At 39.6% G+C, this 18,439-nt stretch overlaps 1 protein-coding gene across 6 annotated transcripts in view; it reads left to right on the top strand.

Annotated features, from left to right (window-relative positions):
• Nucleotides 1-18,439, top strand: part of WDR64 (WD repeat domain 64) — a 146,073-nt gene that overhangs the window by 89,682 nt on the left and 37,952 nt on the right. For all 6 annotated transcript variants that reach the window (XR_012380520.1, XM_073899919.1, XM_073899918.1 and 3 more), the window contains 3 exons: nucleotides 553-728; nucleotides 9,477-9,650; nucleotides 15,989-16,119. Coding sequence is in view for 5 of the 6 variants with exons in the window: in XM_073899919.1 (XP_073756020.1) it covers nucleotides 553-728; nucleotides 9,477-9,650; nucleotides 15,989-16,119 (481 nt within the window). In the remaining variant the exon portion in view is untranslated. The remainder of the gene's footprint in view (nucleotides 1-552; nucleotides 729-9,476; nucleotides 9,651-15,988; nucleotides 16,120-18,439) is intronic.

The following is an 18,439-nucleotide window of genomic DNA, read 5'->3' as shown; positions in this document are numbered from 1 at the left end:
GGGGGGGGGGGGGGGGGGGGGGGGGGGGGGGGGGGGGATGGCTGGGTGATAGACACTGGGGAGGGTATGTGTTATGGTGAGCGCTGTGAATTGTGTAAGACTGTTGAATCACAGATCTGTACCTCTGAAACAAATAATGCAATATATGTTAAGAAAAAAAAAAGAAGATATCAGGAGGGGAAGAATGAATGGATGGAAACTGGAGCAGGAGACGAACCATGAGAGACGATGGACTCTGAAAAACAAACTGAGGGTTCTAGAGGGGAGGGGGGTGGGGGGATGGGTTAGCTTGGTGATGGGTATTATAAGAGGGCACATTCTGCATGGAGCACTGGGTGTTATAAACAAACAATGAATCATGGAACACTACATCAAAAACTAATGGTGTAATGTATGGTGATTAACATAACAATAAAAAAATTTAAAGAGAAAAAATAAATATAGGATAAATTGTTGGCAGAACGCTTTCAATTAGATCAATTTTGTCTGAGATAAGAGCCAAGCTTTCTATAAGTTATTTGTATCTACATAGTCTTTTCCCTGTGTGCTTAGGAACAATTAAAATCTGGGATTTCGGCAGTGGGCAGGAGATGAAAGTGTTGCCGGAAGGGAAAGACTGGAAGGAGGAAGAACCTTGGCTTCGGCGCCTGATTTTCCTGAAAGCCCAGGAGAAACACCAGCATTTGGTCCTCACCTTGGAGCGCAATGGGAAGATCAAAATGGTCCAGGTGTGCCATCCCAGTTTTATATTTGTACTCTACGTGCTCTTCTTTGGAAAATCGGCAGAGTTATTGGATGAGCCCCATTTCACTCTTCTCCTGCCAGTCAGCTGAGAATAGCATTTCTCCACCAGTCTTCCTAGGAGGCTCTTAATTCAGAGCATCCTTGCCCAGGTCCAAGCCAAGAGCAAAAAGAATGGCTACTCAGGGACAGCATCTCACCCACCCAGGGTATGCTGAAGGATTAGTCAGGAACCTCTGGAGCAGGTATCAGCAAGGTGAAACTTACCCACAGCTGCCATCTCTGGCATTGTTTATACCCTCATCTGGGGATAATTCACTAGCAGAGCTGCTCCCCAGCAGGCTCTTTAAAAGGGAGCAGTGATTCCTCTCTGTCCTGAGAACCCATAATGCATTCAGGGACGCTCAAGTCACTTTTTCAGTTTGTCACCAAAATTGCTTTGTTTACTTTAAGGTTAATGATGCAATCTGCTCAGGGCCATTTCGGGAAGATTGAGGTAGGCTAATTTATTTTTTTCTGTGAGTCTATTACCACCGAAGAATGCTAATGCCTACTCCATATTTAAAATGAAGGCTAGATCATTTATCCTGGTTACTGAGTGGATCTCTCTCTGCCTAGAACTCAAGGACTCTTTGACTTTATTTTCCCCTTCTGAAAGCTAAGATCAGAAAAAAAAAAATCTTAAATTAGTTTAGCAATCATGAAATGTCAGCATTATTAAGGTGACTGATGGCCCTACTGCTGAATAAAAGGAGTGAAAAACATCCCTGATTCAATATATTCTTCCCATGTTGTCTGAGCAATTCAAATAGCAGCATAGGAAGGAATTTCTTAGTAATACACTCTACAACACAACAATGGATTGATTTCCCTTCTTTAAGGTAGTGCGGTTGACCATCAGTATGCTTTTCCTAACAGACAATGTCAATAACAAACACTCCTTTTTTAAAGATTGCAAAAAACCAGCCTGGTGCTGTTCCCACGTCAAAATTGGTTTTGGTTTTACTGCAGCATTTGTCACTTTGATTATTCTGGTTCTCCATGTCGCCAAAATCCATAGACTGAGCTTGATGAAGATTGAAAATCTCTCTTATTTGTACTTGTATTCTTGCTGTGCCCTGAGCAGGTGTTCATCAAGGATTGAGAAAATGAAGAAATATAGGAAACCTTTTATAAAGTATACAATAGTAAATGTTTGGGAAGGTTTGGGGGGGGTTAAAATATTTTATTTATTTGAGAGAGAGCAAGCTAGAGAGAGAGAGAGAGCACAGAGGGAGAGGGAGAAGCAGGCTTCCTGCTGAGCAGGGAGCCCAACGTGGGGCTCGATCCCAGGACCCTGAGATCATGATCTGAGCCAAAGGCAGATGCTTAACTTGACTGAGTCGCCCAGGTGCCCCAATGTTTGGGAAATTTTAGGGAATTTTTATTAATGTTGGAGGGAAGAACTTTATAATAAGCATAATGTCAAAAGCACGCTTATTATTTATGGTTAATGCCTTATTACTATTACTTAGTGTTATTTGCCTATTAAAAATAAGATATGGTTTGATTTACATACTTATTTTCTAGAATGGCTTGAACAACCTGGGTTTGAACTGTTGTGGGTCCATTTACATGCAGATTTTTTACAGTACATTACAGTACTATACTATACAGTATAGTCCTATAAATGTATTTTCTCTTCCTCATGATTTTCTCAAAACATTTTCTTTTCTCTGGCCTACTTTATTGTAAGAATACAGCTTATAATACATATAACATACAAAATATGTGTTAATCATCTATTTATGTAATCAGTAAGGCTTCCAGTCAACAGTAGGATATTAATAGTTAAGTTTTATGGGAGTCAAAAGTTTTATGTGGATTTTCAACTGAGTAAGGCTCATCACTCACTCCTAACCTGCATGTTGTTCAATGAATGTACTTTCATTCATTCATTCTTTTTAAAGATTTTATTTATTTATTTGAGAGAGAGAGAATGAGAGATAGAGAGCACGAGAGGGAAGAGGGTCAGAGGGAGAAGCAGACTCCCCGCTGAGCAGGGAGCCCCATGAGGGACTCGATCCCGGGACTCCAGGATCATGACCTGAGCCGAAGGCAGTCGCTTAACCAACTGAGCCACCCAGGCGCCCCTCATTCATTTTTTTTTTTTAATGAGCATTTGGTAGGTGTGTCTCATGGACCAGAAAGATATCTTCCCTTTCATCATGAAACTTACAGTTTAATATGAAGGCTTGATATTGATCTACCCAGTACAAGTGTTACAAACACTTGCACAAAATGCTACATGAATTTACTGTAGTGGGCAGGGCCTGGCCAAAAAGGAGCTAGGGAAGATTTCATTTTCCACTGATTTCCAGTGAAGTTCAACACATTTCAAGAAACACTTTGCTCCATATGTGCTAGATGTTCTTCCAAGTCCCAAGATTCTATGGAAAATAAGGTATTTAGGAACTTGATTATTCAGACCCACTCTCCACTGAAAACAATGAAAAGTTCTGAATAAAATATTTACTGAATCTCTCAACTAGCATTAAAGAGCTGACAATATTAGTAACTAAATAGCAGACCAAAAATTAAGTGAAAGTGGAGAATGAGAAAGGTAAATGAAGAATTAAAACACCCTTTCTATTTTTTGTCCCAAGGGCATTTTCCAAAGCAAATGAAGGTTCAATTTTGGAGACTTACCTGGAGTGAGGGACAAAAAAGTCAAGGCCCAGGGCCTGCCTAAGGCAAAGAATTTGATACCATGTCCATAATATGCTGGGCCCCAAAAGTTACACTATCAGCATAAAGGTAAACCAGAAAGAAAGAAACCAGCCTCCCAAGAGCAAGACAGGAAAAGCTGCCCTCACACAGAGCCAAGCAGGGAAGAAGGGAGAAGAGTAGGAAAATAAAACAAGATGAGACAAAACCCTGTCCCTCAGAACTATGGCCTCAAGTATCTCATATGCATTTGCAGGCTAGATTGGCAATGCTTAGGGGTCAAGGAAATCTCAGCTATGGGGCGCCTGGGTGGCTCAGTTGGTTAAACGACTGCCTTTAGCTCAGGTCATGATCTTGGAGTCCCGGGATCGAGTCCCACATCGGGCTCCCTGCTCAGCGGGGGGTCTGCTTCTCCCTCTGACCCTCTTCCCTCTCGTGCTCTCTGTCTCTCATTCTCTCATTCTCTCTCTCTCAAATAAATAAATAAAATCTTTAAAAAAAAAAAGAAATCTCAGCTATGAACTTGATTTAAAACTGGTAGTTTTGGCAGGCACCTGGCAGAAACAAGTACAAATCCATTCTGTAGAAAGACACATTCCCTCAGACCAGTCAGGATAATTAAGTGCACAAGAAAACTAGACAAGAAGGTTTGGGCTCAGAGATAAGTAAATAGAGCAAAAACAGGCCCATATACAACAGAAGTGGCATAGCAGATTTGTGTGGCAAGAATATATTTTTCAATAAAAGGTTTTGGAGCAGCTAGACATCCATATGGAAATAAAAACATAATTTTTTCTCCTATCTAAGACTATTCCTTGTGGATTAATGACTTCAAAATATTAATGGAAAGACAAAACAATACAGGGTTTAGTCAATATAGGAATTGTCTTTATGAACTCAGGAGAAAAAGATATCTTAAATAAAACTCAAAAATCACTATTTAAAAAAAGGATATATCTGGTTACATTAAACTAATAACTATTCTTCATCAGAAGTCATCATAATTAGAGTTAAAAGACAAGAGTTAAAGAAGAGATTTGCAACACATAATAACCAACTGGGCTAACCTCATAAAACAGCAAACCCAAATAGCCAATAAACATATACAACGTTGCTAAACCTCATTAGTAATCAGAGAAATTCAAATTGGAATTACAGTAGATATAATACACTCAATAGATTAGTTTTAAAAAGTAAATCTGATAATACTAAGTTTCAGCAAGGCTGTGTACCAATAGGAGGGTTCATACGCAGCGAACATTAGTATAAATTGGTACCAACTCTCAGCGAATACTTTGGAATTCTTGAGTTATGGGACTTGATTCAGAAGTCAGTATGTCACTTCACAGTCTTGAAGGAACGATGTTGCCAGTGAGCAGTCCAATGCTGGTCTGATTATTTTTCCTCTATAACTTATGCATTTTCTCTGCAAACTTAGATGTTATCTTTGTCCCAGAGGTTTAAGGGCTTTGCCTAAATGCGTATGTTTTCTCATCAATTCCACAGGAGACTTTCAAATCTGCAGTCCTGGATATTTCTTCCAGCTTAGGAAATGTTTTTGTATTATTATTTGTTTACTAAGTATCTTTTCTGCATCTGTTTCTTTTTCTAATTCAGGAACCCATACTATTTGCATATTGGGTCTTCTGACTCTATCCTCTCAATTTCTTATATTTTTCTTTATGTTCTCTTTTTCTTTTTAGTCATGCTGACTGTTTTGAAATATTTTTCTCTATTTCTAAGCTATTAGTTCAAGTCTCAAAGAGAAATTAATTCTCTTTCAGTTCACCAACCAAATTCTTACATTCGAAGGCCATGTTTTGTTGTTGTTTTGTTTCTGTTTTGAACTTCCTTGAGAACTCCTCAGTTTCGCTCAAGTTAACACACTTCCAGCAGTCTAAGTCAGGAATCTGTTCTGCATGTTTTGTCTGTAGTTATTCTCTCTGGATACTAGCCCCTCTTAGCTTCGTTTCTTTTTCTGCTCATTAGGATTTGGCTTCTAGAAAAGCACAAGAGGTGGCAATCCTGAGAGGGTGAGGTGTGCAGTCGTGCTGTTCCTGAGGGGTGGTTGTTCAGAGTCCCCACAGCACTTCCCGGTGGAGACCACAGTGGGAAGCCTTCTTGCTTCCCATTCTCTCTCCCAATTTCAGAAGTACGGAAGGCTCAGGCCAGCTGTTCAGCTAGTCCTCAACTCCTTGAGGCACACTAGGTATATGCCATACTTCACATTGCCCCCTGGACCCACCTCCTCCTGGGAATTTGAGCATATTTGTGGAATAGTCACCATGTTCAACTCTTACCCTTGGACTCTCTCCCACCCTGGTCCCCAGGCTTTTGTTCAGCCCAAAGGGTGACAATGCCATAATAACTTTCTTTCCCCAAACTCCAACCCTCATCCTCTGCTTGCCTCCAGAGACTGTTCCTGGAGTCAGAGCTGGGAGTGGAGTGCAGGAAAGATGTACCAAGCCTCTATCTTCTCGGACTCTCAGCTGCATCAAAGAAACAAATAAGCAAAAACTGCTTCGGTAGTCATATTCTATTACTCAGGGAACTCTGCTAATGTGTAATGAGCTAAGGGGAAGCCCCCATACGATTTTTGTATTTCTTCTTAATGTCTTCAGACCAGTCCTTAATGGCTTGAGCTGTAACGTCTCTCTTGCACTTACATTCTTGGTTTTATTTTCCCAAGTCTCAAAAACATGCTTGGGTCACTGCCTGGTCCTGTCACAAACATCACTGTATGAGCTTCTTCAGGCCTGGCCTTCTGGCCATGTCATGGGAAGGCAGATTATGAACTGACTGGCCTGTCAATGCGACATCCTGACCACAAAAGAAGGAAATAATAATCGTTTCACAATCTGTTTTAAGGAGACAGAATTACATCTTGCTTGTATAAAAAATTTTTATAAATCTGGGATAAATTTGCCCCCAAACCCTCGTTGATAAAAACCATAGATCGGGGTGCTGGGGCTCAGTCAGTTGAGCATTGGCCTCATGATTTCAGCTCAGGTCATGATCTCGGGGTGATGAGATCAAGCCCCACAATGGGCTCTGCATTCAGCAGGGAGTCTGCTTGAGATTCTCTCTGCCCCTCCCCCATTGCGAGCACACACTCTCTCTCTCTAAAATAAATAAAATCTTTAAAAAAAAACATAGACTGGTGAGATATTACTGTTATAACATCATGAACAGAGTGGTGTGAGAGTTCAGAGATTTCGAGTAATTGACCCAAAAATAGTTCACTCACTGTATAAGAAATTGAGAGGTTAGAGTCAGAAGAACCAATATGCAAATAGTATGGGTTCCTGAATTAGAAAAAGAAACAGTTGCAGAAAAGATACTTAACATTTCAAATACTGAGGACCCACTTACGTCCTTTTATCTGTCCTTCCATCCATGTAACTTTATATGTTTAGTCCTGTAGCCCTCTTTGTGAGTCCCTCCAGGCATAAGATCTCCCTCTACAAGGCGATTAATGTAATACATGTTCATAGAATCGTGTGAACTGCTATTTTCTGGGAGCACGAAATTCTGAAGGCCTATCTGCCAATACCAACCTGGGATAAAAAGTTTTACCACTTAGGTGTGAAATGAAAAAAATAGGGCAATTTTTCATAAGGCTAATTTTACTTTTTATATTTAAAGGTTGTATCTTTCCTGCTTGTTGGTATTAAACTATAGCCTTGCTTTTCATAAAATAATGATAGCAGAGTTTCCAGTCCCCTTCTCCCCCATGTCCTCTCTTGGTGAAATTAAATGTTAGTAACTCTAAGTCAATATTCCAAAGTGTGTTTTGTTTTTGTTTTTTTTTAATTTTACTGCTCCATGGATTCAGAAATATTGAGAGCCACTGTGTCCATCAGGGAGGCACATGAACTTAACTAAGCTATTATTCAACATGTCAATGTCTGACCCCACTTCCTGGACATTGCTGAACTGCCTTCTGCTCCCAAAGTGGCACAAACTCTAACCAAAGACCCACCTAGCAGGTAGGAGAACCACTGGCCAGTACTTTTAAATCAACATAGATATGAGATAACAGAGACCTTAGATCACCTAGAAACATAATGCTTTTGAAAAATGAAAGAACTTTTATCCATCCACTCACTGAAGTCCTCACTTTACAAACAAGGAAAATATCGCCCAAAGGAAGAGAGATACTTTGCCCAGGCTCTCACCAGAACGGAGACTGGAAATGTGTTGTCTTCATGTCTAGACCAATATTCTCTCCACTTTACCACAGCTGCTCTCAACCTAAAAGATCTGTGCTTTACTAGCAAAATCACCAACCTTAAAATTTTGACTTTTATTCCCATACAAAAGTTAAAACTTCAAAAATTAAGAACATCTCAACAATGATAACCAATTAGAAACAGAATGATCACATTATAAGAGCAAACAAAAATGTAAGGTGCCTAAACAAATTTAACAAAAATATGCAAAAATTGGGCGCCTGGGGGGCTCAGTTGTTAAGCGTCTGCCTTCGGCTCAGGTCATGATCTCAGGGTCCTGGGATCGAGCCCCGCATTGGGCTCCCTGCTCAGCAGGAAGCCTGCTTCTCCCTCTCCCACTCCCTCTGCTTGTGTTCCCTCTCTCGCTCTCCTCTCTCTGTCAAATAAATAAATAAAATCTTTAAAAAAATATGCAAAAATTTTGTGGAAAAATTTCCTAAAGAACATAAACAACAATCTGAAAATATGGAGAGCTACACCATATTCACAAGATGAGATATCACAAAGATCTCTTTATTACATTCAATAAAAATAAACATGCCTTTAAAAAACAATGAAAAAATAAGTCGCACACTGTGGAAAGAGGTAACATACTGTGTCCCAGGTAAACAAGAAAGTATTAGGAAACAGAATTGCTAAATAAATCCCACAAATCCAGAAGAAAAAGAGCCCAAGAGGAAAATGGACAAAGGACAGGCAAGAAAACCCAAATGGCTCACAAACACATGAAAAATGTTCAACTCACTAAATTAGGAAAATGTGACTAATATAATCAATACATTTAAAATTTTACTTTTTAATATCCCATTTTAAACCCATCGTAAGAAAAAAAATAATAATAATCGATTTAAACCAAGTGTTGGCAAGAATGTGAAGAAAGGAAAACTCTTATCTAATTCTCATGGGGGTGAAAAAGGATAGCACTACTTTGAAGGACCACTGGTAGCATCTAGTCAAGTCAATAATTGCATATCTTACAATTTAATAATTCTACTCCAGGCATATGCTGTAGGAACCATGGCACCTGTCCATAAAAACAAGCGGTGAAAAATTGGCAGCAACCTAAACACCCTAACAGTAGAAGACTGGATAAAATTTATGTACAATTCTTATAATCCTATAAAGGAGTTAAAAATAAATGAACTAGAGTTCCATGTAATAATTTATATAAATCTCCAAAATATTAATGTTAAGTGAACAAGAAAGTTAAAGAAGAATTCATACAGTTTGATAACATTTATAAAAAGGTAAAAAGCCTAAAATCAGGGTGCCTGGGTGGGTCAGTCAGTTAAGCGTCTGACTGTTGATTTTGGCTCAAGTCATGATCTCAGGGTTGTGGAATCGAGCCCCGTGTCAGGCTCTGTGCTGGGCATGGAACCTGCTTGAGATTCTTTCTCTCCCTCTCCTCTGCCCCTCCCCTCCTTAAAAAAAGCCTGAAAGCAATATTGTTATATATGTACAATGTACATGTATATCCGTATAACAATATGATATATGCATATGTAGCATACATGTATAGGTTTTGTAGAAATATTAGGATTTTCATAACTAACACCATATTCAGGTTAATAATGGTCTCTGGGAAGGAATAAGAAACAGGAACTCTATTAAAGAGGGCTAGATGGGGCTTAAGATTTGATAATGATAATGATAATTTGATAATGATGTATCCACCACCTTGATACCCAGGTGGTCAGTACATCTTTATATGTTCTCTTTCTCTCTGTATCTTTAAAACAGCTCAAAATAAAATAACCAATTGAATTTTTTCATGTACTCACTGTATTTCTATTGAAGGGTAAGGAAGAGGAGGCCTATCTTGTGGTGATATGGGAGCTGCCCAATGTCATGCCTTTCCTACAAGACGTGAATCACACTGTGCATCTGAGGACATCTCCTAAACACAGGAGCATGCGTATTCCTTTCCCAGATGTTGAGCTAGTAGAGAAAAACTTTTCTCAACACATTAATGTAAGTTTCATTTCTTGATTTCTTTTTCCTTTCTATTTGGGAAAATTATACAGAAGTAGAGAAAATAATGTTTTGAACTTATACGTACTAGCGCTCAGCTTCAGAAATTATGTGTGCATGGCCAAACTTACTCCTTTTTATTCCTACCACTTCCCATGACCACCACAAAAGAATTATTTTGAAGCAAATCCCAGATGCTGTGCCATTTCATCCCTAAGTATTTCAGTATGTATCTCTACATGATAATGACTCATAAAAATGGCATGACACCATTATTTTTAAAGATTTTTTCTAAAATAACTTTTAAGAAATCCTTAATATCATCACACAGTGTTCAAATTTCCTAGATTGCCTCATATTTTTTTATAGTTTACAAGGATCCAAACAAGGTCCATTTGTGCATTTAGTGGAGTCTTAAATCTCTATTAATCTATAAATATCTTTCCATTTCTCTCTTCTTCCCTTGCTATTTATTTATTGAATTTACTGGAGAGTTGGTGCCATAGTTTTACATTTTCTATATTTTGCTGACTGCATCCTCCTGGTGTAATTTAAGTTCTGTGTGTATTTCCTCTAACCTGGCTTCATTGCATGAGCTTTGGTTTTATTTTAATAAGACTCCATGGATGCTGTCATATACTTCCATCAGGATTCACAAAACGATTGGTTGTCTCTCTTTCAAAAAATAGATAAATTAATTTAAAATCTGTAAGGTTTTTTGTGAGATGCTTATATCTATTCAGTATGGCTGGAGCTTGTGTTCACACCTGAGGGGTAAAGTGTGTGGCATGTTTCAGGCTGAAGAACAGAGAAATAAGGAAGCTGTTCTCTTTGTTCCCATAAAAATTTAGGTCGATCAATTTTTTTTGAGACTTTATACACCTCATTTGCTTACTCTAATATTAGCTCAAGCCATTCTTACTTTTCAGTTTTTACAAAGATAAGTGGTCAGAAACTAAAGAATGCAAGAAACCACAAATTATAGAGGAAGCAATTTTAAAAAGTCTTGTTTTTCATCCCTGTCATTAGTGAAACAAATGTAATTTAAGAGAGAATAGTATAGCTTGTTACAAAGAATTTGGAAACTATTTTTTAAAGATTTATATATTATTTTAGAGAGAGGGAGAGAGAGAGAGAGCAGGAGTGAGGAGAGGGGCAGAGGGAAAGAATCTCAAGCAGATTCCCCACTGAGCGCAGAGCCCACACAGGGCTTGATGTCACAACCCTGAGATCATAACCTGAGCCGAAACCAAGAGTCAGTCGCTTAACCTCCTGAGCCACCCAGGCGACCCTGGAAACTATTATTTTATCATAGTATGGAGAGAGATTGTAATTGCCTCAAATTTAAATGTTAGTTTAGCACTGCAATTCCAAGTCCATTCATAGTTAGTTTAAATCCTAAGTAGGTTTCATTGTTTGCTAAAGGATTTGAAATCAAAATATACAGAGACTAGATCATGATAACATCATCACATAATGTGTGCCAAAGCTGAAAGAACAGAATGCATCTCCTTAAACAGTCATTCTAGTCCATTTCTTCCAACGCCACGCAACTGGAAACACTGGGTTTTGTTCCATGTTCCTTGTTAGGAGCTAATAAAAACAGGACGATGATTAATGCACAGTGAGCCAGATCCGATGGATTTGGCAAGTTATTATATGGGTAATGAAAAATGCTTGCTTTGGAAAAAAAAAAGGAAGAACTGCTGTAATAAATTATTGAAGTAATAAATGAAAGTGCCTTTTAGGATTATAATAAAAATGTATATTATCTTTGAATTTTGAGCCCTTATGTTTTGTATGTATCATAATGAGCATTTATAGCACTTCCTTTTTGCAACATATTTTAAAGTTATTCTATAGATGGAAAGTCTGCAAAAGTCACTTGGGGCAACAAATTGGGTTGTGCATGGAAATTCTGTTTCTCTAAAACTCTTCCATTTAGGAAGCACTGTTTGTTGAATACCTGCTATGCAGCATGCATTGTTCTTAGCCCTGGGAACGCGAAGATTACTGAGGTGTGGTACCTGCACACCTCATCTACTGCACGACGGCAACCCAGCAGAGAGCTTGGAGGGTTAGGCCAGAGGAGGGTCCTAAAAATAGTTGCTGATTAGGTCAGAAAGAATTACCAAGACTTAGCTCGGCCCAGATAGGAAGTTTCTAGGGGGACTCCAGAAGACAAAGTGAATGCCAAGTGAAGGAGATAAAGTGAAAAATGTCACAAAGATGAGTGTGGCTGAAGGAAGACAGGGCGTGAGGGAGATGGAGATGGACAGATAGCTAGGAGCCAGATCGCGCTCAGTGTTAAGGCCCTTGAATCTCGTATAAGAGACGGAAAACCAGTGAGGGCTTCGGATGAGAAATGGCATAATCCGATTGGTGTTGTGGGTAGCATCTATGATGCTGCTTCCATGACAGGTTTTGTTTTTGTTTTTGTTTTTTTAAGATTTTATTTATTTATTTGACAGCGAGAGAGGAAATAACAAGCAGGGGGAGTGGGAGAGGGAGAAGCAGGCTTCCCGCGGAGCAGGGAGCGCGATGCGGGGCTCGATCCCAGGACCCCGGGACCATGACCCGAGCCGAAGGCAGACGCTTAACGACTGAGCCACCCAGGCGCCCCTTGATGACAGTTTTGAATGGGACAAGATTGCAGGCAGAAGATTCAGGCAGTGATCCACTGTTTTAGTTGAGGGACATAAGGCCATGACAGTGAGGATGGCGGAAGGAGAGGTTTCAAACAATATCTGGTGGCAAAAGTAGCAGCCCTTGGGCTTTGCTAATTAGGGCTGGATGTCATGCAGTTGAGAGAGGGGATCCTGAGAGAAAGGAGAGCATCAAGGACAGCGTGGCGCTAACTTGAAGGATGGACTGGGACGTGGTGCTACCAGTGAGCTATAGAATAGAATGAAATAACGTGCTGGAAGGAGGCAAGAAGTTACACATATTAACTTTGAGATACCTGTAAAAAATTTCTAAGTAATTAAATATACAACCCTGAAGCTTATGGGAGGGGACTGACTAGATTGTTGGGGCACTGAGATTGAGATGATTATTAAAACACAGGGGACAAGATTGCCCAAAAGGAGTTGGAAAAAAGAAAAAGCAAATGGGATAGAGGTAAACCCTTAGTATATTAATATCTAACAGATTGGCAGAGTAAGAGGGTATCAAGTAGAAAACAGAAACATGGACACAAGCAAAATTAGGAGTCTGGTGTCAAGGATGTCAAGAGAGTAAGGAGTTTCAGGAAGGAGGGAGCAATGGAGAGTGACAAGAATTGTTAACTGTTTTTTAAAATTTGAGTATAGTTGACACACAATGTTACATTCGTTTCAGGTGCACAACCTAGTGATTTCATAAGTTTATAGATTACGCTGTGTTCACTGCAAGTGTAGTTACCATCTGTGCTGATACATGGCTCTCACATCACAGTATCACTGACTTTATTCCTTATGCTGTGCCTTTTATTCCCATGACTTACTCATTCCATAACTGGAAGCCTCTCTCTCCCTCTCCCCATCACCCATTTTGCCCAACCTCTCACCTCCTTCCCCTGTGGCAACCATGTTTGTTCTTTGTGTTTATAGGGTCAATTCTGCCTTTTGTTTATTTGTTTTTTTAGATTCCACTTCTGAGTGGGATCATATAATATTTGTCTTTCTCAATCTGACTTAGTTCACTTAGCATAATACCCTCTAGGTCCATGCATCTTTTCTCAAATGGCATGATCTCATCCTTTCTAAAATTTTAACTCCAGTAGAGTTAACATACAGTGTTATATTAGTTTCAGTTGTACAATGTAGTGATTCAACACTTCCCTACATCACCCAGTGCTCCTTACAACAAGGACACTCTTAATCCCCACCACCTGTTTCATCCATCCCCCCACAACCTCCTCTCCCCAGCAGTTTGTTCTCTATAGTTAAGAGTTTGCTGGGGCACCTGGGTGGCTCAGTCAGTTAAGCGTCTGCCTTCGGCTCTGGGATCCTGGGATCGAGCCCCGCATCACGTCCCTACTCAGTGGAGAACCTGCTTCTACCGCTCCCCCTGCTAGTGCTCTCTCTCTGTCAAATAAATACATAAAATCTTTGAAAAAAAAAAAAGAGTTTGTTTATTGGTTTGTCTCTCTCTTTTTTCCTTCGCTCATTCATTTTGTTTCTTAAATTCCATATATGTGTGAAATCATATGGTATTTGTCTTTCTCTGACTGACTTATTTCCCTTAGCATTCTACTGTCTAGCTCTATCCATGTCATTGTAAATGGCAAGTTTCATGCTTTTTATGGCTGTGTAATATTCCTGTGTATGTTTTGTGTGTGTGTGTGTGTGTGTGTGTGTGTGTGAGTGAGTGTATACCACATCTTCCTTATCCAGTTGTCTACTGATGGACACTTAGGTAGCTTTCATATCTATTGGCTATTGTAAATAACGCTGCAGTAAACATATGAGGTGCATATATCTTTTCAAATTAGTGTTTTTGTTTTCTTTGGGTAAATACCCAGTAGTTGGATTATTGGATCATATGGTAGTTCTATTTAAAATTTTTTGAGGAGCCTCCATACTATTTCCCACAGTGGCTGCACCACTTTACGTTCCTACCAACAATGCATGAAGATCCCCTTTCTCTACATACTCACCAACACTTGTTATTTCTTGTCATTTGATTTTAGCCATTCTAACTGGTGTGAGGTGATATCTCATTGTGGTTTTAATTTGCATTTCCCTGATGATTAGTGATGTTGAGCATCTTTTCATGTGCCTGTTGGCCATCTGGATAACCGATCTCTAATCTTATTTAGATGTCACTCTTCTATGTTCCTATAAAGTCTTGTGTCGGCCTCCAATATAGCACTTTTAAATTGTACAGTACTTTATCTTAATACTTTCATTATATTATAAGTTTCTCCAGGTCACAGACATTCTTTTTTTTTTTAAGATTTTATTTATTTGATAGAGAGAGACACAGTGAGAGAGGGAACACAAGCAGGGGGAGTGGGAGAGGGAGAAGCGGGCTTCCCGTGGAGCAGGGAGACTGATGCGGGGCTCGATCCCAGGACCCTGGGATCATGACCTGAGCTGAAGGCAGACACTTAACGACTGAGCCACCCAGGCACCCCAGTCACAGACATTCTATTTGACTTTGTGTTTCAGGAGCCTAACAGCAGGTGCCCAACAAATACTTGAAGCAAGACAATTAAAAACTGCCAAATAGCACTAACAATAGAAAGTGCTTAGTGACGGGGTGCCTGGGTGGCTCACACAGTTGGGCATTTGCCTTCAGCTCAGGTCATGATCCCGGGTCCTGGGACTAAGCCTCGAGTCAGGCTCCCTGCTCAGCAGGGAGTCTGCTTCTCCCTCTCCCTATCTCTCTGTGCTCTCTCTCTCAAATAAATGAATAGGATCAAGAAAGAAAGAAAGAAAGAAAGAAAGAAAGAAAGAAAGAAAGAAAGAAAGAAAGAAAGAAAGAAAGAAAGAAAGAAAGAAAGAAGAAAGGAAGAAAGAAAGAAAGAAAGAGAAAGAGAAAAAAGAAAGAAAGAAAGAAAGAAAGAAAGGGAAAAAAGAGAAAAAAAGAAAGAAAGAGAAAGAGAAAAAAAGAAAGAGAAAGAAAGAGAAAAAAGAAAGAAAGAAAGAAAGAAAGAAAGAAGGAAAGAAAAGGAAAGGAGGAAGGAAAGGAAGGAAGGAAGTGCTTAGTGATAAACAGAAAAAGTTTTCACAGGGGCACCTGGGTAGCTCAGTTGGTTGGGTGTCGGATTCTTGATTTCAGCTCAGGATCCTGGGATCAAGCCCAGCCTCAGGCTGTGCACTCAGAAGGGAGTCTGCTTGAGATTCTCTCTCTCCCTCTCCCTGTGCCCCTCCCTCTGCTCGTGTGCTCTCGCTCTCTCTCTCTCTCTCTCAAATAAATGAATCTTAAAGAAAAAGTTTTCATTGTGTACTATGGAGCAGAAGCCAAACGGTGAGTGAAAAGGAGGCCAATAAGGAGAATCAGCCAATGCAGAAGATTTTCAAGAAATTTGAAGGGAAGAGAAGGATGGCAAGGTGATCTCACGGTTGGTTGGTTAAGGAAGAATAAGTCAAGGCTGAGAGGAAGGAGCCAAGTAGATGGAAGAGTATATTTTGTTATTTTAATGAATTCAACGAGTTAAAAAACTTTAATGCAAAACTAACTCTATTTTACTAAATTTCATAGTAATTAGTGATAGTAATTTTAAGTAACAAAAAATCATAATACGACATTTTGTTTTAATGATAGACTAACAAAGTGTACACAATAACATTGTACTGTGGTTCGATACTGTGTTCATGATGGTCCATGAGTCTGTTTCCTTCCTTCTTCAGAGTTCTGCCATCAGTATGGAAGTGAACTGCATTGATTTATTACAAGTAGAAGGATATAATTTGATAGTTGCTGGAACCTTAAATGGTGTGATTATCTTATGGAATTTTGTAAACTCTACTGTCAAAGAACTGTAAGTCACATCTTTTTCTTAAACAATATAAAAGCTGTACTGCAATAGAGCCAAAGTAATATTCAATACTTTTTTTAAAAAGCAATAAATAACAGTGGCATACCAGTGGTGATAACTCTCAAGAGAGACTTTTCTGGAAGTTGCTTTCATGAGATTTGTTTTGCATGTCCAAATCCCAGGATAATATGAATAAGATAAACCTTAAGTATTCATATTCCCAAGTGCTTTGACTTTCACTCTTCTCACTCTAGCACATGCTTTCATGTGGGATCTTGTCCAAATTTATACCCTCAACAAAAAGTTAAAATACATGCTTTAAACACTAATCTCCTTAGAGCTTTAAACACACATATCTGGCAGTTACCATCTGGGTCACCAATAACACCCTTAAAGCCCAAAACTTTGTCCCAGTCATGTATCTCTTCTTTCTGTATTCCCAATGACACCACCATCTATTCAGTCACCAAAGTCAAATGGTAAGTGCCATTCTAGGTGGGTTTTACTTTTTATTCACCACTGCAACATGTTCAGTGCATATGCAATTAAATAAATCAATATCAACCAATTAAATTTGCCCTGTACCCATGACCAAAAGCTTTACCCATTCTCTGATATCCCTTTCTTCTCTTTCTTTCTTTCTTTTTTTTTTTAGAGAGAGAGAGAGTGCATGCACACATGAAGTGGGGGAGGGGCAGAGAGAGGGAGAGAGAGAATCTCAAGCAGACTCCCCACTGAGCTTGGAACCGGACTTGGAGCTCGGTCTCACAATCCTGAGATCGTGATCTGAGATGAAATCAAGGGTCTAATGCTTAACTGACTGAGTCGCCCAAGCGCCCCCCTGCTAACAATTTCTAAATGTTCTTACTATTGGTTGTAAAGGAAATAATATAGCATTGTATTTTTTGCTATGGATGGGTCATAAATAATAAGCTCTCCCCAGTTGTCTAACTGGGCTATAAGCAAGGGCCTTGTGTGAACATCCTATGTCAAGGGGAATTTGTAATATTGTACTTTGAGGTACAAGATGGTCAAGAACTTTAATGAATGAATAAAAATAAAATCAAGTCTATCTAAGCATTCAGAGGAAGGAAAGAGGTGTAAAAAGGGAGAAGAGAGTCAGAAAGGACAAGGGAAAAGAGGAAAATGCAGAAGACATCACTGCCTCTTGATTTAGAGTGGCTTACATACTCCTGGTCCACCTGGACTCCATGCCCCTTTCCAGTCTAAGTCTGAGTCATTACTTTTAACCAACTTTTGAGAGGACATACTCCTTTCTTCTTCGGACTCTGGATTGATTCTCCTTTGGACCTTTAGTTGAATTAGCTTTTTCTGCAGACCCCTTCCTCTGTGCCTCAGCCCCGTGTTCTCTTGGGCCCTCCCCCTAGAATTCTTGTCCTCCTTCCATCTGTCCCTTTCAACACTTGCCCTTGGGCTTTCTCATGACGGTATACTTGTCACTTGATCAATATCAATATGCACTGGTCAGTTCTTTACCCTCTTATTAAAGCAGTCATGCTGCCACAGCATAAAGAGGGAAGCTCCCCTGAGGTTGTTCCCAACTTGAAGGAAGAGATGCTCCTTGTTGAAAGGCTAAGCATTTTGCCAAGAGATGCATGCAAACCCAACACCCAGCCAGAGAAAAATAACAGTATAGTGAGCCATACATTGTATTCCCTTCCCATGTGAAGATGATTATACAAAAATAATTGATTTAGAATCTCCTTAGCTTTTGCAAAACATACAATTTAGTACAGAACTGTCTAATGTAATTTGGGCCCAGCTTAAAATAGGCTCTAAAGTTGAAGATGGTTTCCATATTGATGGTGGAAGTCATCCCTACCTCTACTTCAAATTTGCCTAAGATCCCTTCATCAGTCAGGAGAAATAGCCTTTCTCTTCCTGTTCAAAGCCTCATATGTTTTTTGGGTCCAAACTGGAAATTGTTCTTCCTGATTACTAACCATGTGGCTCATCCACACAACAGAAGTATCCAAAAAGTTTGAGCTCCACACGTCCTCAAGCTCACAGGCCCTTCTTCAGAGCTTGCTTCACTCCATCACTTATCAGTCCAAATTAGCAGAGGCAATTTCCACTAAAGAAAAGGAACGTTCCACTCCAAGATCTATTTTCAGTAAAAAATGTTAAGTGTGACTTTAGGAGCCAAGCATGAAGTACCAGTCTAGGCCGTTTAGGGATTATCACTGTGCTCCCAGGAACCAGCCCAGAAAGATGTATGGTTCGTTGGAAGCTGGGTCAATGGGAGATGAGCAACTAGAATTGTATAATCACTGAATTACCAGCTCGTCTTCTTCACTCAATT

The sequence above is a fragment of the Callorhinus ursinus genome, unplaced genomic scaffold (assembly GCF_003265705.2).
Source record: "Callorhinus ursinus isolate GAN/ISIS: 27379988/994484 unplaced genomic scaffold, GSC_fseal_2.0 scaffold13, whole genome shotgun sequence".
NCBI lineage: Eukaryota > Metazoa > Chordata > Mammalia > Carnivora > Otariidae > Callorhinus > Callorhinus ursinus.
The sequence above is the reverse complement of the archived record's forward strand: the minus strand, read 5'-3'. Positions and strand labels throughout refer to the sequence as shown.